This window comes from Diadema setosum, chromosome 9 (assembly GCF_964275005.1).
Source record: "Diadema setosum chromosome 9, eeDiaSeto1, whole genome shotgun sequence".
Classification (NCBI taxonomy): domain Eukaryota; kingdom Metazoa; phylum Echinodermata; class Echinoidea; order Diadematoida; family Diadematidae; genus Diadema; species Diadema setosum.
The window spans coordinates 18,551,410-18,575,933 of NC_092693.1; the positions used below are offsets into that span (position 1 = coordinate 18,551,410).

The 24,524-nt window shown below is 39.7% G+C and overlaps 1 protein-coding gene across 1 annotated transcript; it reads left to right on the forward strand.

The window, feature by feature from the left end:
• The first annotated feature begins 384 nt into the window (after nucleotides 1-384).
• On the forward strand, nucleotides 385-18,639 carry LOC140232921 (antigen WC1.1-like). The gene is made up of 10 exons (XM_072313032.1): nucleotides 385-439; nucleotides 1,816-1,830; nucleotides 4,105-4,428; nucleotides 4,668-4,976; nucleotides 5,985-6,293; nucleotides 6,629-6,949; nucleotides 12,016-12,333; nucleotides 12,993-13,132; nucleotides 13,846-14,059; nucleotides 18,344-18,639. The coding sequence occupies exons 1-10, from the start codon at nucleotides 385-387 to the stop codon at nucleotides 18,637-18,639; spliced, it is 2,301 nt and encodes a 766-aa protein (XP_072169133.1).
• The last annotated feature ends 5,885 nt before the right edge of the window (nucleotides 18,640-24,524 follow it).

Here is a 24,524-nt window from a genome sequence, read left to right on the forward strand (position 1 = left end):
AAAAATCGATTGCTATAATTATATATTTCCTTTCATTTAGTGCCACTAATTTCTTTTTCGGGCCACCCATTTCAAATTCAATGATTTTAGTGGCCGAAAAGGGCCATCAGAGGAAAAAAAAAGTTACTGTCAAGCCCTAGATACATATTAATGTTATACAGATACACGCATATAAAATCTGCACATATACATTAAACATGTACACGTACACATGATACAATGTATACACATGCATGACACTGTACGATATAGGCTTACCTATAACATAGTTTATATGTTAGATCATGGCTTTAAATCATTTACTTTGTTACTCCTCTTTTTTTTTACCTTTGTTACTGACCATGGTGTGAAAGTGAAACAAATCCTAATAATCTCTCCCAAACGATGTGGCACTGTGACGTAGTGGATAACACTCCCGACTCCCAACTGAAGGACCCGAGTTCGATTCCCGCCCAGTGCTTAGGTCCTTGGACAAGATGTTTTTACCCACCATATCCCTCTCGACTCAGGTGTATAAAGGTTCCTGGCAACGCTTATAGGGTGATGATAATGGCAGGGCCATCTGGTACAGCAGTGGCAACACTGAAGAGGCTACCCTGGGTAAAGAAGGCATAGTTATTATTATTATTATTATTATTATTATTACTACTACTACTATTACTACTACTACTACTACTGTACTATTACTACTTCTACTACTACTACTGCTACTACTATTACTTTGTTACACTGTTGGTCTGATCGAACAGGCAGGTGATCATCCTTCGCAAATCTCCTAATCGGAATTACAGAACAGGAAACTGCTAGCAGAAAAAAAAAAGAAAACAGGAAAAAATATATATATCGAGTAAACGTTGTTAATCAAATATTTACGACAGTCGACTACTTGACTGCAGTCGCACCAAAGTACATAGTCCGGTAATTACTTTATAATTGGCATGATCTTAGCCTGATAACACTGTTGAATGTTTGTACGACTCGTTGTTATCATTGAAACAAAACAAAGAAATTTTCTCTTCAAAATGATGGTTTTATTTTAACCGGCGGACAGGTAACCGAGGGAGTGGTGAATACCTGTGTGATGATTTAACAATTAATACCTGCACAAGAGTGAATAATAATAAAAATGTTTTTTCCCGTCTTGTTAACCCTTTTCTAGACTTTGAAGACGTGCCTAGAATTTGATCAGGATTCATTCTGTTTCTGTGTTTGTTTGTTTGTTTGTTTGTTTTTTGAAGCCGAAAGCTACGCGTGATACCTTAATCAACATAATAGCCAGGGCTATCTGAGTTCAGGATTTGATGCAATAAACCCTTGCGACATGCATTATGAAATTAAACCTTCCGCTTTGCACAGGTCATGACATTTTCTGGTATGACGTTACAGAATCATCCAATCGGCATAAGTCAAGATATTTTGTCATTATTATTTTAAGTTTGGTGCGATATTAGCACTAGGAGTTAATATTTAACCTCCGCTTCCATTCCATCCGTCCCCGCACGTACAAACGATGGTGGTTAGCGCAGCACGTTTTAAGAGAGCCCCGTCGCGATAGAGCAAACATGCCGAGGCTTACTCCGAGTTGTACCGTTGATTATCGACTCCGATTTCTCCCCGACTGTTCATAGGTGTGTAACACACTGGCAAAAAAATCAGTATGGAATTTCGTCGCCGGATAGACATCCTCTTTGTATGTGGTGATTGGCATTATAATTTTGTTTGAATGTTAAAAAAAAATGGATTATTCCCATTTATTGGATCCACGAATTTACATATGGTACATATTATGCTTCTTGTGCACCTTGCCAAACACAGCGACCAATGCAGAAGGTAAGTGACAGCAGTATTGATATGTCTTTCACGCATTTCTCTGTGGTCGATAGTCATGGAAAATCTGTGTCAATTTAGGAGATGCGCAATATCCATTCAATGCCTCCATGTTTACGTTTTCCGAAGTCAAGCGAGCACATAAGACCCTGTAGAATATAATGGTATGGTGTACGTTAATCAGTAAGCCTACTCTGTGGTTACACTCCTTTGTCCTATTATTAGCTCGTAACCTTATAGGCCTAACCATACTGCCCACGTCCAATTGGACAGAAATGTATAGACTTCTTGCTGATTTTTATATGCAACCATGACACTTTCAAGCAATAGTAATTAGTCTGCCTGTGAAACATGAACACGTACTGTGATACAATATTGTTTATCCATACAGGTTAATCGCAATTTTTTTGTGACCTGAGTCGATCACAGGGTTACTATAAAGGCCTTGTATAGGCCTGCTTATTCAACATTCGGTAATACCAATATCAATATCTCCAACTCATTATTGTCAAGAATTATTATTGTCAATTATTGTCAGGAATGTGAAAGACAAACCACAAAGGATTCTATCGGGCGGGGTAAAGAGCTTACTAAAAGGAGGAATTTCAACTCAATCATGATACGTGTACTGTAGGCCTACCTACCTCAGTTGTCAGTGTTCTCAATAATGATATTATGTTATGTCCGACGTGCCTTTTGCGTCACAGAATGGATTATGCAAGTGACAGTAACACGGCAAAGACGAATTCGTATTTCGATTTTTGTAGCATTCGCAGTCAATTCACTATTTTCAACGCCAAACTAATGGTCTTCAGATGGATGCACATTACCTATACGTGGCTGCCATCAAGATGGTTACCGGTAATGGCGCCTTTTCGATCGCTCCCAGGTAGACACGGCGTTTCCCATGCATAAAGGGGTCTGTAGTTGGTCTCTTATCATTTCTTCTGTCCAGATTCCTCTTTCCTCAGTTATCAATTGCTTGTGAAGATAACAACTGCATGCTATGTGCGTTGATGATACACAAATTTACCTTGTTATTCAACCAAATACCCAAGTTGAAGCATTCTGTGAATGTGTAGTTGTGTAAGTGATCAAGCAATGATCCTGTGATAATTACTCTTATGTAAATTGATAGTATCATGACCATTTCTCAGTCCGTCAGAAATCTTTGAGTCATTTTGTGGGGGCGCTGTGGTATAGTGGATAAGACTCCCGACTCCTGATCGGAGGACCCGAGTTCGAATCCCGCCCAGTGCTTACGTCCTTGGACAAGATGTTTTTACCCACTGTGTCCCTCTCGACCCAGGTGTATAAATGGGTACCTGGCAACGCTAGGGTAATAATAATAGCAGGGCCCACTGGTAGAGCAGTGGCAACACTGAAGAGGCTACCCTGGGTAGATAAGACCTTATTATTATTATTATTTTGGATGAGCATCTAGATTTTAGGTGATGTACGTTGTTAGATTCGTCCATCTATCTTATTTCATGTAATCTATTCAATTTCCAATGCATTTGTAATGAGTCATGTGAATACACATAAATACAGTACGAAATTGTAATCAAGGAAAATATGTCTACTAAGAATTGATATCTAATTAGTGTTATGTCTTTTATGAAAAATGCAAAATCAAAATTAATTGGAAATGGAAGGAACTAATAGAAAGCAGATCTTGTAGTTTGCAGTCCCCTCTTAAACAATAACTAATAGCTAAATTTTGAACTGACGTTCTTCGGAAACAAATAAAGTCATTATACCCAGCGGTTCGTTAATAAGAAATAAAACAGGGTTCATATTAATCCGAAGATTTTGGGGGTAATTCCGCTAATTGTGACCCTCTTAAAAAGATCTCACATTACTAAAATTCAGTATCACCAATCGGTATTCAAAGCAGCCAAAGGATTTAAACAAGGTATCCTGAGGTAAAGTCCTGTCTATCATGGTTTGTTCATTGCCGTCCTCTTCACTTGGATTTAAAGAAAATTATAATTACACATGCTCGGACGATGCCGATAGCAGGGCACTCAAAATGTGCAGAGGTTAGGATCCTATAGTAAATGGGCTACACCCAAGAAGAGATCACAACTTATCGTGGATTCATTACGATTTGATTTTGGTTATCATTGTAGTCATCTTTTGACCTGGCTTCCATTCATCTCACTCCAATTTTTCTTTCGTCCGATCTGTAATGAAGTCTTTCCCTATCAGTGCAGGACTGCGAGCTCTCTTCCGCAGAATGTATTTTTGATATTGCTCCACTTGATATTCATTCAGGTTTTGTGCGTTTGAGTGGCAGCGTCAACCCATTTGAAGGCCGCGTCGAAGTGCGCAGGCACGCGTCTTGGGATGACTGGGGGACGGTGTGCGATGATTACTGGGGCCTTGAAGAGGCCCGCGTGGTCTGCAGACAGCTGGGCTACGTCGATGCGGACCTGGCTCTCGTGGCGGCCGCATTTGGTCCCGGTGAAACCACTGCACCCATCGCGTTGGACAATGTCCAGTGCGATGGAGACGAAGAGAGTCTGTATGAGTGCAACAGCTATAATGCACACAACTGTGAACACGACGAGGATGCTTCAGTTATCTGTACAACGAAAGGTATGATGGACGCTTAGGTTAATGGGTTTGCAATAGAATATCTTGGTTGATGATAGCAACATACTTCTAAAAGGTCACGAGCTGTAGCGAGAGACAACGCATGGGGATTATTTTCTTAAACCCTCTGCTCCTACCTTGATTATATCATGCATGAATATAACTTAAGTTATCAGGTACAATCTACACATGAGAAGATGAGTCAAAACCATACAGTTTTATTTTGTACGATGACATGACAGGTTCTCTGCGGATAGCTGGAGAATCTTACGAAGGACGGCTTGAGATTCGTGGAGACGGCGGACTCTGGGGAGACGTGTGCGCAGACGGCTGGACGAATGACACTGCCCATGTTGCCTGCAAGCAGCTTGGTTATGCAGGGTACCAAACATGGTGGACCGCGTATGGGACTGGGAACTCTTCTCTCCTTACCGTTGGCGACTGTGTTGGGAGTGAAACGCGGTTGGAAGATTGTCCGAGCTCGAAGTGGGAGGATAACACTTCTTCTTGCCCTCAAAACCAGCTGGCCATGCTGCGCTGTGATCCAGAAGGTAGATAAACATTAGAAACAGACTCTTGTTATAGGTCTGTCTATCTTCAGTATGGCATTGTTCACTCACGTGCATGGATGTCTGCAAACTAGTTAACTCTTGATTGAGAAAAGTAAACTTTTGGAACTGTATATTGCATTCGACATAATACCATAGTATATATATATATATATATATATATATATATATATATAAGTATTGGAACAAGTTCACTCGGTTGACATCAGGTTCATCCGTATTTTATTGCTACTCGGAGTTTCATGCCACCTTCATTTAGGGGCAATCATCAGGCAACCGAGTGAACTTGTTCCAATACTTCTGTCTAAAGCTCTTCCTTTGAGGATATCGAGCACTCTTCATAGAAGGATAGAACCACCAAGTGTATATATATATATATATATATAACGAAGAATCAAGAAATAAACTAGTAATGCATTATTTCGCCAATAAAGAATGAGTTTATTGTACTCAGATTTTCTGTGGCCTCCACCTTCTTCAGGAGTCTCGACGGGGAATGACGGTACCAATTTTCGGTGGCGAGGCCATCGAAAATTTAACTACAATAAACTCATTCTTTATTGGCGAAATAATGCATTACTAGTTTATTTCTTGATTCTTCGTTTTATTGGAGCCAATACGTGAATTTGCAACATGTATATATATATATATATATATATATATATATATATATTGATATTTATATGTATATATATATATATATGTATATATATATACATATATATATATATATATATATATATATATATATAATATTATATATATATATATATATATATATATATATATACCATAAGCATATGAACTTGGGCACTCACGTGCGCGTTCATATACCATCCATGACCTATAATGGCTGCGACTGACTTGTCCACTCGGGTGTTGTTAGGAAACGTTATAGATTGGTGTGCGTAAAAATGGGCAGGTTAGATTTCCCGGCACTCACCGTTTCCTTCATTTTCTATTAAATATACCTTTCGCTTGCCGCTGTAGTGACACGACTGGTCGACGGCAATAAACCCCACGAAGGGCGTGTGGAGGTGTTTTATGGCGGCACTTGGGGCACGGTCTGCGACGACTACTGGGACATCACTGACGCCGAGGTAGTCTGCCGTGAGCTCGGATTCATGTATGGCGCCAAGGACTCGCCGGGAAACGCGAGGTTTGGAAGTGCAACCGGCGCCATTCTTCTGGACGACGTCGGGTGCTCGGGAAACGAGGCCAGCATTATGCATTGTCCTAACGCAGGTTTTGCTAACGACAACTGTCGCCACAGCGAAGACGCTGGAGTCGTGTGTTGGAGTGAGTGTATATAGCGATGCTTTGACCTTGATGACAGCAGTATCATTTCACACATACTTTTCGTAATTAGGCCTATTTTCATATGGGACCTATGGTATATAATGATCGTTATACCTTTGATCCTGTGTAGGCCTAATTACGATTTTTTGCTAAATCATGTTGTAGTGTCTTTATTGACGTTAAACTTATTTCCTCGTGGAGTTTGCATAGACTACACTACATTTTTTTTCCAATCAGAATTGGGTCTCATAACTGAAATAAAGTGGGTTCCTGGCAATACTAATGAAATGCTATATGCATAATTGGCCTATCTTTTCTGATATTGCTGTCTCAAGGAGACGAAGACCAGATGACATTGATAGGAGGGGATGACAGCTACAGTGGGGTGTTGACCCTGTATCAAGACGATGAGTGGTGGCTGCTCTGCACATCGGAATGGAGTGACGCGGAGGCAGCGGTAACGTGCCGCCAGCTGGGTTACTCGCAGGGATCCAGCCAACGAGCCGTTGATGTGCGCAGTGTCAGTGGCCTCATGGTCACCCGCAACTACGACTGCACGGGCCAGGAGAACCTCCTCAACGAATGTTCACTTTCGCCGGACTCGACACCGTGCTCAGCGGAAAATCTCGCCCAGGTCACTTGTGCCTCACCGAAAGGTAATAATGTCCCTTGAAAGTTACCATATTTCACCCATTGACGGCCTCCGGGTACAATACGACATGTATATTCTTTTACCCTCCTCCCACACAGCCGAGACAGTTGAGAGACCACCGAGTATCCATAGATTGACAGATCTCTCAACTCTCTTGCGGTGACATTTCAAAGACCCGGGCACCGTTTCATGAAAGTTGTCATCAGCCCTGACAAGTCGTCAGTTTCTGGCAATTACCACAGTAAAAGTCAGTGACTAGAGCTTCTCAGCCAATCAAAACCAAGGGCTTTAATGAAATTGTCAGAGCTGCCAACTTTCATGAAACGGTGTCACGGTTTCGTGGGGAGATGGCTGGATGACGTTCTTTATTCTTAAGATTCGCTGATCCGAAAATGAAATTAGGTTCCTTGTTCTGAAACACCCGAATTCCCTTTACCTTTAGAAGCTCGTTAATCCGAAAATGAAAAAAAGTCCGTTAATCCGGGCATTTGTGTCATTATTCGGAAGATTTGTAATTCCGAAAATAAAACAAGTTTCTTATTCCTAAGATTTGTTAATCCGAAAATGGGTCGTCATTCCGAAGGTTTGTTATTCCGGAGGTTCGGCAATCCGAAAACGAAATAAGGTTCGTTATTTCGAAGGTTCGTTAATCCGAAATGTAATAATGCCCTTTGTTCCGAAAATTGAATAATCCGTAGGGAATACGGGGGTGAGGGTGGTTCTGTCGAGTACTCATGGCAGGTGGGAGGGGTCACATCTATCATGACCAGCGGAGCACGCAGGATCCTTTCAAAGGGGATGATCAGTACAAATATCTATTCAACTTTCCTAATTACGAACCTTCGGAATAACGAACTGTAACTGGGTATCATGGATAGCCCGATTAATTCGCTGCCCATCGGGGGTGCATCGAAGCGTAACGGTTTTCGGTAACGGCCGACTCCAGTCGAGATGTTTCTACTGTGTGTGTGTACTTTCACAGATATATAATTATGACAAAGCTACGTACATTTCGGTACGGGTATTCTCGAATACATCTGAGCAGGACCAGCCTAAAGGCCGTGTCACACCTTTCCGGGCAAGCCTTGCGTGCGACTTGCAAAGAGCATTTTTGACTACCCGGAGGTCCCCGTAGATGATCCGCACATGACAGTACCTAGCATGTATCTCAACCGTAGTCGCCCGGAGGTGCGCACGCATATATTTTTACCCGCAACCGTGTTTAGGCCCTGTCACACCTTTCCGGGCAAGCTACTCGGATTTGTTACGTGTAGGGATTTTCTAGCATACCGGACATTCCTTAGGGCGGAAAAGGATTTGAGCGAGTCAGCGCATGTGTCTTACTTGCTGGACGCGTTCTACTTAAATTATACTTGCGAGTATACTGTGTGACCTTTGTACCAGTCGCGTGGGGGCTGACAACTCAATGAAGGAATTCCTCTAATGGAATGGCTGAAATCCCACAGAATTTCATTATCTTGGCTGCATACGGGACTGCGAAGTACCTGCGTGGGAGTTGCCTGGGAAGTGCTGCCGCTAAGGGCCTCCTACTGGCGTTCTGCGTGGACCTCTACGGACATTCCCGCGACTCACCCGGAAAAAGTTTTGGTCATGCTTAAAACTTTGCTGCGGTTAAATCGGACTTGCGTGAGCACCTCCGGGCAACTACGCGCTAGATACTGTCAGGTGCGGACCAACTGCGGAGAGCTCCGGGGAGTAAATTTGTTTCCCCGCAAGTCAAGCCGCAAAACTTCCCCCGTACGGTATGACAAGGCATGAATGAAAATTGCAAACATTCTTGTTCGCCCGCTGAAAATCTTCTACGTGCTGGAAACTACCTCCTCGCCACAAGCCCGCGTAGCTTGCCCGGAATGGTGTGACACGGCCTTTACCACTTCATGGTACTAGTATCCCCACGCTACTGGGTCTTTAAAGATCTCCATTATATCTCGACAATTCTTCAGTAAATGCTTTATTATTTATTAGAGTGTCCATTAGAGCAAGGGACACATAGCTCTCAGTTAGGCACTTGTGCACTCCATTGGAATGATCTTTGTCCCTCGAGTCATTATATTTCGCCAATCCCTGCTCGAGAACGTTGGTGAAGAATGTATCTGTTATGACAGATTTTATTTTTTTTTAATCAATTTATTGTCATCTTATTTATATTAATGATTTTCATAGATCCTCGGAGAAACTATCATTCATATTATTCGCGGATGACTCTAACCTTTTTTTTTCTCACCCTGACCCAAACATTTTAATAAGAACAGTCAATGAAGAACTGAAAAAGGTTATACAATGGATATACGCAAATAAATTGTCATTAAATATTCAAAAAACAAAAGTTATGCTTTTTAGTAATTCTTTAGATAGCCTCCCAGGCAAAATAACATTTGATACTACTCCCTTAGAAGAAGTTTCTTCCTTTAAATTTCTTGGTGTTTGCGTCGATAACAAGCTTTCATGGAGGAATCATGTTGATAACATATGTACAATTATATCACGTAACATTGGCGTAATGAATAGATTAAAATATTATCTTCCTTCATCTGCATTATTAACTCTTTATTCTAGTTTGATACTACCTTATTTAAACTACGGGATTCTTGCTTGGGGTAATACATATCAGATGTTACTTGATAAACTTCTTTTACTGCAAAAGAAAGCGCTTAGAATTGTTTTTAATTTACATACCCGAGAACATACAGATGCTTTGTTTTCTGACCATAAAATATTAAAAGTAAATGATTTGTATGTGTTTCAACTTGGCCAGTTTATGTTTAATTACAACAGTAACTTTTTACCTAAAATATTCCATGATTCATTTCATCGAAATAGTCATGTTCATAACTATCCCACGCGACGATCCGACGAATTTCATCTTCCACTAATGAGAACCGCACATGCCCAAAATACATTTCTTTATACCGGACCCAGACTTTGGAATAACTTAGATAATAGTTTAAAAGATTCCCCCAAATTTGTTACATTTAAATACAAACTCAGAAAATATTTACTTTCTACCTATAATCTTAGATAATTTAAATTGTTTTGATTCATGCTTGAGCCTTCACCTGTCCTGATGTCGCAGCACTTGGCGTGTTCTGTGTGCAGACTTCTCTTCTTTCTTCTCTCCTCTTCCTTTCCTGTCTTTTGTTCCTCGTAGACTTGTATTGTTACCGTCTTCTCTCCTCTCGGTACTGTCTCGCGTCTTACAGTGTATACGTGTGGGTAATCGAATGTGTGTACGAACGTGTTGTCCTTGTCATATTTTCCCGGTACACGTGGTTCAGTGAGCAGTGTCCGGGCACTAGCATTGGTATTCTATATTTTTTTCCCAACCGGTGTATCTCAAAATAATTACATGTATATTGTTATAGAATAGTATATAATTTACTCATTATTTGTCTAGCGATCCACGTCCGACAAGCTATGCTTTTTAGTGGATCACTATTTTCCATAATCGAATTCATTTTCCGCTCTCCCACGAAGTATTTATACAGTGTTTTCCTAAATATTGTACATGTTATATGTTGTTCTATAACTTGTCTCGTATAATTATATATTACATGAATCTTTTGCAAACGTTTGAACAATATTTCATCACATGTATACTTTGTACTATGTTTTTTTCTTTTTTGGATTTTCGTTGATTGGAAATAAACTATGATTGAATTGAATTGAATTGAATTGAAATGTGTTTATGATCGCAACTGCTGATATAATATGTTTAACAAACACGTTGGAAAATGAACCAGTAGGATTCGACATGTTTGTTAAAATGTAAATCAGCAGATAATTGCGATCTTACGAGCACATTGTACAGAGAGTTCGCTGCAAAAAGTCCGGTGTTAAATATGAAACACCCAGCTGGTGTTAAATTTAATCCGGTGCTCATTTATGGTGTTAGATTAACACCTTCGGGTGTCATTTCAAAATATGAAATTATTTTTTTTTAATAGTCTCTTAGTTACTGTTCTTATTTTTTATTTTGAACTTCAACAAGAGGGTCAAGAATTAGCACAAGCGCAGTGTCAAAAATATCACCAGCTACAATGTCAAATTAACACCACGAAGTGTCAGGAGAACACTTTTCATTTTTTGGGTGTTGTCCCCTATTTACACTTAATCGGTGTTAGATTTAACACCCATGATGTTACATCTAACACCGATGTTTTTGCAGTGTGACAATTGGTGAAAACAAAAATCTGTCATATACTACTACCACATACATATTCACCACTGCGAATAATAATCCCTATCCTTCAATGTAACTGTTGTAGAAGTAATTCGTCTTTCCCAATCGGTTAGACGCCTAATATCTGATACACGTTTGAATGATTATGTATCACGTCACATGCCTCAGGTGCAAGTTCATATTTACTTGATACCTTTGCTGACGTAAGCTTATCATCCACTTCGTGTAAATATTTATCTTTACCATCAGTTTCGTAAAGCAGCGCGACTTGTCTACTGTCTGTTCCTAATTCCATTTGTCAGTTGCCGGAGTTTTATTGACATTTATATTGCTTGTGAATCGCATCAAAATGTTCAAAGATAAAGATGCAATTAAGCGCAACTTCGGCTTTAACTTTTGGTTTGTTTGTTTTTTAATGTTGAACCATTGGCACCTCGTAAACTTTTCACAGGGCAATTGCAGTCGTCTAATTTGGCCTGGAATTTTACCACTTTTTTTTTTCTTTGAACCACATATAACACCACGCCAAGAAAGGGGGGGGGGTGTCGAGGAGGGAGAGGGGGAGAAAGATTTGTGACATTTTATGACATACTTAACCAGTATGTGTATGATGATGGTAGCAATATCTATGGGCCTCGGTAATGATGATGATGCTCTGTCTTTATTAAATTTCTTTTTCTTCGATATAATTCCCAATTAAGAGTTTGACTTGAGACTTCAGGGCTCAGAGTACTACGCCCAGAGGCGGGTCGAAATCTTCCTCGACCAGGCTTGTCCTCGGCATTTGTCATCTTACCGTTGGGCCTCGGTAATGACAATATCTCTCTGTTTATTAATTCTTTTTTTCTTCGATCTAATTTCGAATTCAGAATTTGACTTGAGGTTTCAAGGTTCAGAGTACTACGCCCAGGGGCGGGTCGAAATCTACCTTGGCGGGGAGTGGGCCCCCTTCTGTGACGTTCACCCGGAGACCGCCACCGTCATGTGTCGCCACCTGGGCTTCGAATCCGTGATCGGAGTGTACAACAATGGGTACTTCGGCTACAGCAGTCAGCCAGGGCTTTACGGACCAGACTTGTTTGCCTGTGCGGGGGACGAGCTGCGTGTAGGCGACTGCCCCTTGGATGTCGAGGCCGGATCGTCGTGTCGTAATAACGACAACGTGGGACTCCTCTGCAGATCATATGGTATAATATACCCACTTCTTCCCCCTCCTTGCATATCACACATTACTCAACAGAGTGTGCATTTGTATGTGTGTGTGTGTGTGTGTGTGTGTGTGTGTGTGTGTGTGTGTGTAAGCACCATCCTTTCCCAATGAATTTGATCCTCAGTTATGAGAGGCTTACATGGATTTTGTTGTTGTTTTTTTTACTCTGCGTTTGCCACTCAAACAAGAGCACGGGTGTAAATACTTACACACTCCCATACACAAACACACAAAAATTATGTAAGAAATGATTAGTTGACAGGCTGTCTTCTCTGTCTCACCATTTCCCAAGAAAATGAAGCATACAATAATCAATGAACGATTATACACAATAATTACAAGCTTACGTCTGCAATAACGCACCACGCAAAATTTTACTTTGTTATACTAAGTAAGATGCGTTTACGTATATGTATGCTTGCTGCTGATGACAACATCATCAAAGATCGCAGCGAAACCTGCTCAAATATAGTGTCTCATGCAAAGGTTTGGGTCTTGTTGTTGCTTTTTACTTGTCAGTTTGGTTTGAATATTTCACTTATGTCTCGTCAAACATATGCTGACCTCGTTGTCGTTGTTGTCGGTTTTTTTTTTTTTCTATTGACTGGTTTTGCCCTTACGTAATGATTTTTTCAGAGTCGATCGGCTACGTAGATGTTCGGCTTGTATCTACAGAGGGCGTCACCCCAAGCTCCCGAGGACGACTGGAGGTGTTCCATGACGGAGTGTGGGGTACCGTGTGCTCCTCCGGAGGCTGGAGCCTGGATGAAACTCGGGTAAGATCTGGATGTGGATTTCCAGGTTTCCCTCTTGTAAAGACTGTCGTTAGAAACACATCACAAAACATCATATAAATTTGAACTTCCACATGCAATGCATTTATCCTGATCATTATTTTTCGTGTCTATTCATAACAGTGATGATGACGACAACGATGACTGGAACAATTACTCATAACGACAAAATAATGATTATGAACTTACATCTGACAGGATGGGATTGTCGGATTTATATTTCATATATTTCGTATCGGAGAAGGGAATAGATTTGTTGACGCATTTTATCTAGACACCCAGATAAAATCATGCTAAATACTACCAATGCAGCGGGTTTGACTTGCATCATTTATAATGGAGACATTTTCTGATACCATAAGATTTGAATAAAATTTTAAATGTTAATGTCTTAAAGGAGAAATCGTAGGAACCATCTTTTATAATCTCCACCACGGTGTATTAAGAGCATCTGTGGGACTATCAAGTTTTGTTTCGTTTTTTTTTTCCCAGCTGCTTTGGTTCGAGTGAGCTTATCCAGCTATACTGAAGCATCCTCCTCACATGATTTCGTAATTCCACAGAAAAGGTGACTTATTATGGTATAAAGTCTTATAACAAATAAGATGAAAAAAGTTACTGTATATGGGAGTACATCATAACCACTTTATCTCTAAATCTATAAAGTAATATCATGTCTCACTGCTGCATTGCAGGTGGTGTGTCGACAACTGGATTACCCGCTCAATTCATTCCGCACCCTAGAATCCTCGGAGTTCTCCAAGGGCCACGGGATTGTCTGGCTGAAGGACGTGGAATGTGAAGGCGACGAGGATTCTCTTGGTCAGTGCCGCCATAGCCCCTGGGGATTACGACTGGACTGTCCTCATCTATACGACATCGGGATCGATTGCCTCTTCCAAGGAGCAGGTGCCTATTCAACAGAAATGACACGTTGCAATGGGGATAAAATATGATTTACCCAGGGCAGTTTCTCGAGTCAAGAGTATGGCTTTCCTTATAAAAGTCTCTGCTGTTATCATTGCCCCCCAAATTGTCGTGCATGCAACCGGGTCAACAGCGCGTAAATGTTCCGAGAACAAGGCGAAGGAAGCCCCGTTCAGGTCGAGAAGGTAAAAATATGACACTCGACTAGCTAGGCGTCTCTTTTATTACAAGAAGATGCATCGGCAACTTAATTGCCAGATTTCATTCGGTCAAATTACCAAATGTCGTTTGTCTAGTTAACGGATTATGTAAATTTCGACTGCGTAAATCTACGTGTCATATCGCGTGCGATAACAGACATCCAATAACGTACAAGGCCCATTCTCAGTAAAAGCGTTCAAATACGGAATTTTGGTGTCGCCGACATTCCATGACAGTTTGCAGTTCCCTGAAACCTATTAGATACTATTTAAATGTTTATAATATATCACGAGGACTTTATTTGTTAAAAATAAACACGATCAAATGCGGTTGTCTGCCTTTTTGTATAAAATTTTGCTGTTAAACTTCGTTAAGACCCCCAAAACGCAGTGTCGCCGGCTATTTCAGAATTATGTTTTATTGCTCCTCTCCGTCCACAAACACACTTTCCAAATATTATTTTCATGAACGATGAGCATATCATATGTGCTAATCACAATACTCAAAAAGTTCCAAAATTTTTATTGACTTCTTTTTTTATAGCCTTTTCAAACCTGTCGCCAAGTTCACCGCCAGATACGTTACCAGTTTCTTTCGTGTTACAGCATTGCGAAAATAGCAAGACTATGCAATGACCCTGTGTATATGAAACCCTGAGGATATACTTCATACATTGCAAGTACTTAGATTTTTTGTGCAACAGCTCTTTTTTGAGAATACGGTACAATGTTTCAAATATCGGTTTTCTACACTTTTATTTGGACAGATACGTGACATACTTTTCACGCCATCCACTGCGACAGATATTGCAATGTCAGACAAATTGTATATTATACATTACTCCTCGGAATGACGCATCGATTCAACATTAAAGTTTAGTACAAGTGAGAAATATTTGGTAGATATCGCTCTCATAATAATATGATCGACCATATACGTTACCACAGATACGTTACCCCAGATACGTGACCGAATTTTGCTGATTGGTCTTGTGCTTTCTGGGGATCAAATCTGGTCAAAATTCATCCCTACACATTACATGCTTCGTTTTGTTGGACCTCAGGATTATATTCTTACACCAAAAGGACAGAGAGGTGAAAAGATCAACACTTCCACATGATTTTTCTTCCTGCGTCAGTGTCTCACAACTTAATCCCAAGTTTTCCGACAGATGCGTTACCACATAATCAAAATGCTGAAAAGAAATTGTAAATGCTTTTTACAAACAAATCGTTGTGTGCTCATAAACTCCAAAGTTCTATTCTATAAAACCCAGTCACTTTCATAATCTATGCAACAACTTTGAACGTTTATTTTACAAGACGAAGCTAAGATTCAGCATATCAGTTCTTTGCTTTTCAAATTTAACAGATACGTTACGTATAATTCAGGGCACCCACGGTGGCAAATAATGTTATGTAAAACAAAGTGTTCATAAAACAATTCTGCATAGAATGACGCTTCCATAAAAAATTAAAGTTATGTTCAAATGAAGAATATTCAGTAGAAATTGCTTTGTAACTTCACCGACAGATTCATTTACGGTACGCCAGATACGTTACCAAACTTTGAAAGAGTAAAAAGTAGTTTATGAAACGCTTCCGAGAAAAGTTTCAGTGTTCTGTTGCATATTTATTCTAGTGTTTTTCAACATATGAAGAACTACTCAAGATTCATTGATAAGTTGAACAATTATTTATTCATTTTCATTAAAAGGGATGAGCCAAATACGTTACCATAGGTCAAACAACTGTTTAGCACATCGAGTTCATAGAGACTGTACCTACTTCCTTCTAAATGCCTGCAAAAATATATTTTTTAAACCTTGTTTGCATTATCCATCAAAACTTAATGAATATTTATAGTCAGATGGATAAATACATTCAGACGTAAGATGAGAATATTATGTGAATGAAGAAATCAGCTTTCACATTTAGGGCTCTTTTCCACTACATTTGATAGTTTAAATATTACGTACAATGTTTAAAATGGTTAATTTGGGCTTACATCATTCATTTTTACATCAATTCATGAGGTAAATAATTAAACAGGTGATATTTATTAATTCATACACAACTAAAATTATTACTTATATTTTACCAGATACGTTACCAAAGGTGATTCGATGTTTTTCAATAGTTATTTCCCTAGGAAAGCAATTCATATTTGTTTCCTGTGAAATTCCAAATTGGATCGTTCCCTTTGCATGATTTGTGGGATTCGAAACTTTATTTGTAAGCGAAATTTGCTAAAAATACAAAGTGAATCTTAAGGTTATATTTCATTTCAGCAAAAAGCATATTTCAACCTACCACACAGAAATAATTTCTACCAATTAGCAAGGGATGACAACATCTTTACCTCTTGAAAAACCCCAATATCTCTAGGGGGGACAGATGTCTTTTCCTAAACAGAAATTGGATCAAAACAATAAATTTAATTCAGAGTTAGGAGTCCATTACAACATGTAAATTTGCGGTAACGTATCTGATTGGTGATCAAAAATCATATATGATGCTCTATTTCAATTCATTTTTACTCAGTGAATGGCCATCATTTAGAATGTTCCACTTTTTGTTTCGTATTTGACCGGTTTTGAAGTTTCCGAAAACACATCTTTGAATGTATTACTTTGTGGTTGATTTTTCGGTTTTACTCACATGGAATTGAACACTTAATCTGAGAATGGCCCACAAGTGCACGCTGACACGCGTTATGGGCAAGATACGCCGATTTCGTACTTGTTTTAGGCATTGACTGTTTTTGGTCACACATACGCGAAGACTGGTCGCCGACCTGCAGTATTAAACTAAAAATTTCTGGCGTACATCGACAACCAGTTGGCGGCCAAACCAGCAATTTTTTGAACGACGACTGGTATGGTTTTCTCACCGGGTACCTACCGGTTGCCAACCGGTTACTGACCATTTGTAAAACACATGACGACTGATTCAAGAGCGCTTTGCGAACATTCTATGAATAACGGGAAAAAAGTGCGATAAATAGGCGTCTGCTCGCAGAAAGGTTTGCAAATAGTCTTCAAGTGCTCGGGAAATGGTCGGCAACCTAATGAAGACCGCTAGAAAGTGGTTGCTGATTGGTTGCTGATTTTGCATTTTGGGATTGACATTAATTACTACAGAATAAGGGCCTGATCACACATACGCGGTAAAACTGGTCGCCGACCTCCAGCAATCAAAAATTGCTGGCGAAAAATCGACAACCAATCGGCTACCAATTCCAAAATTTTTGATCGGCAACTGGTCGCAGATTGCAAACGACAGGTTGCAGGCACAGTATGATGAGCATCTTGCGAACGTTTTGCAATAGACACAAAAATAAATGAATTATGACTGCGATGGCGAATTATTTGTAACTGGTTGGCGACAGGTTATATTGACCATTAAATTCGTCGCCTATCAGTTGCTGATGCTCGTTTAGAACCCAGCAATAATTTTAAGATAGCTCTCTCTTCCCTCAGTCTCATGGGCACAATATTGCTTGGTCATGACTAGGCTGCCATCACTGCCATTCAGCTGTGATCTTCCCCTTCCCTTATGTACCTTGCCCCTACCAAGGAGCCCACTTGGCAAGTGGACCGCAATCAGTCTTTAATTGTGTGTCAGCAATATTAGTCGGCAACTAGTTGCCGAACGAAAATCTTCATGCTAAAGGCCAGAAATCATTAAAGACCAGTCCTATTTAAAAGAGGTTGGAGTCCAGTCGGCGACCCGTTGCCAACCTTTTCGCCATCAATAAATAAAAAGTAAATGATGATCAAGGCCTGTAAATCAACTCAAGCCAACATGTATTTACATTTTCATAAACCCTTTAAATGGCACAATCAAGAACGAAATCTGTGTGCCATACAGGTATAACACTAACCTGCGTTTAAGTAATTTACAGTTTCTTTGCGTTTTAAGGGAATGTTATTTATTGATTACGTTAATTACAGTGTTCATTCACTGTTCCTAGTATATCAATGCATACATAGTTTACATGGATAATTTTTGTGTCCTTCAATATCTGAATGTGTCTATCTACACTTTGTATCTTTATACACAGATCCAGACACGCCCTCTACGATCCCCGGCTGGGAGATAGCTCTGATCACTCTGACAGCAATTACAGCACTCGCAGTAATGATGCTCCTTGCTCTCTACCAAAATCTACGCAAGAAGCAACGTCTTCAGGTACAAAGGGAGAGGGACCACGGCGGCGACACCGTGGTTTCGTATCGTTCCAACACGGAAACTGTAGATAACCCCGCCTTCGACTCACCCCCACCGGAGTACACTCCAGCCACGCCCCCGCCAACTGAGGCCCCGCCCTCCTACGATTCGGTTTTTAAAGCCAGCTGATCATGATGACAAGATGGACACGTGAAAGTTTCCTGACTTCTCAACTTGTACAGAATTATCACAAAGTCTATGCATGGAATTCATAAATTATCTCTTCACCATGTTTAGCTCCACCTCTGGAAGATTTTTTATTTTTTATTTTTTAATAGGTATGGGGCTTAACAGGTGCAGGAAAAAAATAAGAAAAAAGATTTATGGACTTAGTTATGCACAGACCAAAAGGCATCAATGGAGGTAAATATACATTTGTATTTCAGGGACCCTTTGATTACATGTTGAATTGTTCCCCTGTATTATAGATCAACTGTTTAAGACCTGTTCGGTTTGGGTGCTTTTTTTAATGTTAAAGTCTATTTCAGCTGGGAGGCTTCAGTATGTCACTTATAGTTAAATTATGCAATGGCATTTTGTTTGTTTGTTTGTTTGTTTGTTTGTTTGTTTGTTTGTTTGTTCATTTCCATCTGTGAAGATGGCTGGATAGCCCATATTCAGCTACGTTAAGCTGGCCTTCCATGGGGTCCAGTTGGATATGAGGTGGGACCACTTCACCGGGTTAAAGGTATTAGCCCACATTTGTAAACCTGCAGCAATTGGTCTCATAGTTATCATGGAGTTTGGGTATGATTGCAGTAACACCTGTGCAAAATTTCGTTCCAATTAGTCCATTACTTTCATAAAAATAAATGAAAATGCACCGTATGCATGCGTATAAAAACGCTCGCTAGCTCCGGTCCACGCGCGTACTACATGCATGCGATACATGTGTAAGTTAATGTACGTAGCTAGCCCGCGCTCGCAATTCGATTTTGGGTCGGGTTGACCCGGTTTGAAAATTGATTTTAAATAGATAATTTTCTCTCTTTTATCGAATGGTATAGACAAAGAGCAGCAGGTGAGGTATGTTACTGTTATAACTTGTACTTGAAGTCATATTGGACGTGTTTTATGCAGTTTTGATTTTCGTGGGTTTGCAAATGTGGGCTAGTACCTTTAAACACCCTGCTCTTTGCGATGAATGAATGAAGCGGGATCTGCATGAGTTGTGACTCTCTCATACACGAGACCTCCATTTTATGTCCTATCCGAGGGACAGAGTGTTTTGCCTCTTGCTAGAGGGGACGGTATGATTACACACAACATTGCTCAACTCATTGCAACTTATTGCACAACTCACTAGGCGTTTTCACATCAGCCCGATAAAAATCCAATCTCGAAATATTTTCCGCGATTGCGAATTAGAGCGCTATTTCATTTCTTATTCACATCAGCCCGAAGAGGGGGTAGCCCGAATAGTTAAAAATTTTAAAATAGCTAATTCGACAGCTGAGTATGTGCAAACAGCATCAGTAATGTGTGTGTCCTCTCAAAAATTCCTCATGACTTGTGTGCCATTTGCCTCGATCGATCGGGTCACACATGCTAGGCATAATGGGATTCATCGCGCTAATTTCTCGAGTCGTTTTCACATTATCAAATAGCGCGCTACTATCCCGCTATTTCAGAAATTTCCCGAGTTGGAGTCGAGAAATTTTCTCGATCAGAGCGATACAATTAGCGCGGTAATTTGTGTTCACATTGTCAAATAGCGCGCTATTTCGCTATCGGGAAAATTTCCCAAGTCAGAAAATAGCGCGCTATTTTGAGACATCGGGCTGATGTGAAAACGCCTACTGAATCAATTTTCCTTATTTTCGAAGTCCCTCCCCCCCCCCCCTTTATGGGCAACATTGAAGGCGTTTTCACATCAGCCCGATAAAAATCCAAGCTGGAGATACTTTTCGCATATCGCACATTAGCGCGCTATTTCATTTCCTATTCACATCAGCCCGAAGAGAATTAGCCCGAAATTTTTTCGAGCTAATTCGACAGCTGAGCATGCGCAAACAGTGTCGGGTATACAAGTAGAGGGCGCGCTTTCAAAAAAATTACCCGCGTGATCGCCATCACATACGCGAGGCATGATGGGATGCATCGCGCTAATTTCTTGAAGCGATTTCACATTATCAAATAGCGCGCTATTATCCCGCTATTTCGGAAATTTCCCGAGTTGGACTCGAGAAATTTTCTCGATCAGAGCAATAAAATTAGCGCACTAATTTGTATTCACATTATCAAAATAAAAAAGCGCGCTATTTCGTGATCGGGTTAATTTCCCCAAGTCAGAAAACAGCGCGCTATTTCGAAACATCGGGCTGATGTGAAAACGCCTTTAGTTACAGCGTTATAAAACCGAGTAATAGGTATGTAAAGTCAGTAGGTGAACCACACAACCCATGCAGCGTTAACCTCTCCCCCTTCTCTCCCTCTCCCTCTCTCTCCGTCTCTCTCCGTCTCCCCCCCCCCCTCTTCCTATATGTTTCTGAAATACCGACGAACAAAAGGCAATAACCAATTACATATACTCCATTCTGTTGTTGAGATAAAAACAGCTTGGTCCTGTGTTATAAAGCTGTTCGTAAAGTTACGCATGACTTTACCACTGATTTTCAGTGGACTTTACGAACGAATGAAATATGAAGTGCCAATATGTGTAGGCCTACCCACTTTTTTCCGTTACGTTTTAGCAAAGTACGACTGTATATCAATATTTCATCTACATTGGGGCAAAAATACACTTTCGACTAAGAAGTGTGTTTACATGTAAGAATAATCATTATCATCTGCGAATTTCAACTTTATCTATTGAAACTAATAATGATCAGGAAACCCCCTTGACTTGTCATAAGTCTTTCGTAAAGTCATGCGTATCAATATCACTTATACGAACAGCTTTATGAAACAGGGCCCTGGTTAGAGACACATTCGTCAAGGTAAAAACACTGTGTCACTCTAATTTGTATACGTATAAGTAGTCTTCCGTGGACATTTCATTGTATTTTACTGTGCAAGAGATCCAGGGGTCAGCCCTGTCTGTCTGAATAGTAGGCCTAACTTTATTTCCTTTCATCCTACACAAGTTTTTTGTTTGTTTGTTTTTCATCACACAATTAATTTTTTTCATCATGGTCCAAGCGAATCGTTAACCAAGCGTGCAAAAGGTGTTTTAAAAAAAGAAAAGAAAAAAAAAATCCAGCTAAATGTAAATCTGGGTTTTTTTTTTTTGCACTAGTGATTTCTGAAATATTAATAAGACCATTATAACAGCGTCTGTTGTTCCACTGTATTTATTTGTGAGAGGAATATACGCTTGTGGTGTATGTTATGCTACAGAATATCTGATATCTGATATTATACTAGTATTGTGATGAGATGAAATTGGACTCCAACCTGCTTGAAGTTAAAGGGATGGTACAGTGTTGGTGGAGATGAGAATATGGGCTTTTAACTTTTTGCGAGATACCAAGAAAACACTTATGATATACTACAGAGCATACCATTTAAAGAGGAATTCAAAGTTTATTTGATGAAAATTGGGTTTGGAATGACTGAAACATCAAAAAAACAAAGTAAAACAAAGCGATCGTAATAAAGTGTGGGTCCCACACTTTATTAGTATCACTCTTTTTTGGATATGTCAGCCATTTCAAAACCAATTTTCACCAAATAAACGTTGAATTCCTAATAGAATTACGTGCTCTTTCATATTTCATAAGGGGTTTCTCATTATTTTACCAAAAAAATGTTAGAAACCTGAAATTAGGTCTCAACCAAAATTGTACGATCCCTTTAACGTCGTGTGTATATCCTTTGAGTGATGGAAGCTCTACACGGACTTGAGATAAAGTACTAATAATAGCAATGATTATGCATGCATTATACAAGCTGAAGATCATCTCTCACATCGTGTATACTCAACTCTCATTAGAATTTAAGAACGTAATACATACAGCATAATGGCGTTTAACAGCGATATTTTGAACAAGTACGTTTTGACAATGATATCAACGGCGCAGATCTTTAATACGGAAGAGCCTGTGTCGCGAATATGATTCCAAACCATGAAAGGCATGAATTGTCGTTTTATGACGATCACAGTCATTTTCGAATTGATTCGTCGTCGCAAAGTCTCGGGTATGCTGGACTGCAATCGAATGCAAAAGAATAACGAATGAGGAATTCAATATTGACAAGGCGAATGACGATATACAGAGTAGAGTATACTTGGGTGCCCCATCGCTGGCCCTACAAAAGGGAAAAAAGAAATGAAGAACTTCTCCACGTCCAGCCGAAAGATGGCGTGATTTCACTTATAACAGCAAGTCACCTCGGGAGCTCTGACAAAACAGGGAGGTGAGAGGAAAATCACCTCCCTGGACAAAATCAGTCCTCACTGCCAACAGCTGCAAACGCCAGTTTTTAGTATAACTAGGGGTTCTTTCAGGAAATAATGTATTATATATGGCTAATCGTCATTCTGAGGTTATTCAGTCAGGAATAATAATGCTTTGGAATTCTAAAGTAGAAAATTGATTTTTTTTTCTTTATACCACGATCAATGGTAATTGTGAGGTGGCTCACTCACATGCACATTCAGGTCAACAGTTAGAGAACTATTTTGCAAAAATGTAATTACTTCCCTAATTTTTATCCGATTTAGATCAAATTTTCACTACTGTGTCCTTTAAAATTTTACTCTTTATTTTCAGACAAACTATTCTCTGTGCCGAAATTACTTTACAATTTAAGCATGCAGTCACTTTTGATCGTAACTCATAGTATTCTATCCTATGTTTGTATTTCCTAAGGTAGAGTAGAATGTTCTCTTTCATTAATTCAGCTTTCTATTGCCCATATTCTGATTGCTCGTTTCGGTTGCTCTCAGTTGCTAAATTTGAGAATGATACCGAAATTGGTACCATGCTTTGAAGTATCAAGCTTTCTGTTTCTCTCAGACTGGCTCAAACTCAATGAATTAGTTTCATGTAATCCCAATCCAAGAAAAGAATAGCAGTTGAATTCAGAGGGACAATGTTGTAATGACATGCTGATAATTTATGCAGCAAAAAATTTCCCTAGATCTGATTTATTAACAATCTCGGGCAGGGTATCGCTGTTCTTACTGAAGGGATGTAATAGTTCAGAGGTTTGTCTGATCGCAGACTCAAACTCTGCCCAAAACTCATTTTACAGACTTTTTGGCAATTGAAGTGCATTGAAATGTTCACAGTTTAATTCACTTCAGACTTGTTTTGTCATGAATTTCAGATGTTTTCAGATTGTTTTCCTCCACAAGAGTACTCTCACACCCCTGCTACTGTTTGATTGCAGTCAATCTGTTGATTTGGAGATGTTGTCATTCCCTTATAGGATATTACTCGCTTTCCGTATCCATGTAAGCAACTTGAGGAGAATAATGCAGTAATGCCATGTATCCTAGTGAGTGCTGAATGGCACTTAAAACCCATGAAGAATATATTACTTTATATACACTCTCTCCAATATCCTTGGCACAGAAAGGGTTCACTGCAAAAAGTCCGGTGTTAAATAGTGAACACCGAGCTGGTGTTAAATTTTCGGTGCTCATTTATGGTGTTAAATTAACACCTCCTGGTGTCATTTCCAAATTTTAAACTGTTTTTTGAAGATTTTCTAAGTAACTGCACATCTTGTTGATTTTTAATTTAAACAAGACGATCAAGAATTTTACATTAAAATACTAGATTTTTGAAAAAATGTGAAAATAAATTTACACCACAGTAACACCAGCTGGTGTGGTCTCTTATTGAAGCTGGACGGGTGTTAAACCATTGATATTAACACCAACAAATATCAAATCAACACCATGTGGTGTCATTTTTTAATTAACACCAGCACAGTGTCAAAATAACACCAGGTACAGTGTCAAATTAACACCACGAAGTGTCAGGGGAACACTTTCAACACCATCACAGTGCATTTTCAACACCTGTGGGTGTGGTCCTTTATTGAAGTTTGACTGGTGTTAG

What these genes read in the sequence shown, in the direction of transcription:
- LOC140232921 (XM_072313032.1), top strand. Translation starts at nt 385, where the DNA reads ATGTGGCACTGTGACGTAGTGGATAACACTCCCGACTCCCAACTGAAG. An exon ending in GGAGCCTGGATGAAACTCGG is followed by an intron (nt 13,133 to 13,845) that starts GTAAGATCTGGA and finishes GCTGCATTGCAG; the next exon opens with GTGGTGTGTCGACAACTGGA. An exon ending in TTGCCTCTTCCAAGGAGCAG is followed by an intron (nt 14,060 to 18,343) that starts GTGCCTATTCAA and finishes CTTTATACACAG; the next exon opens with ATCCAGACACGCCCTCTACG.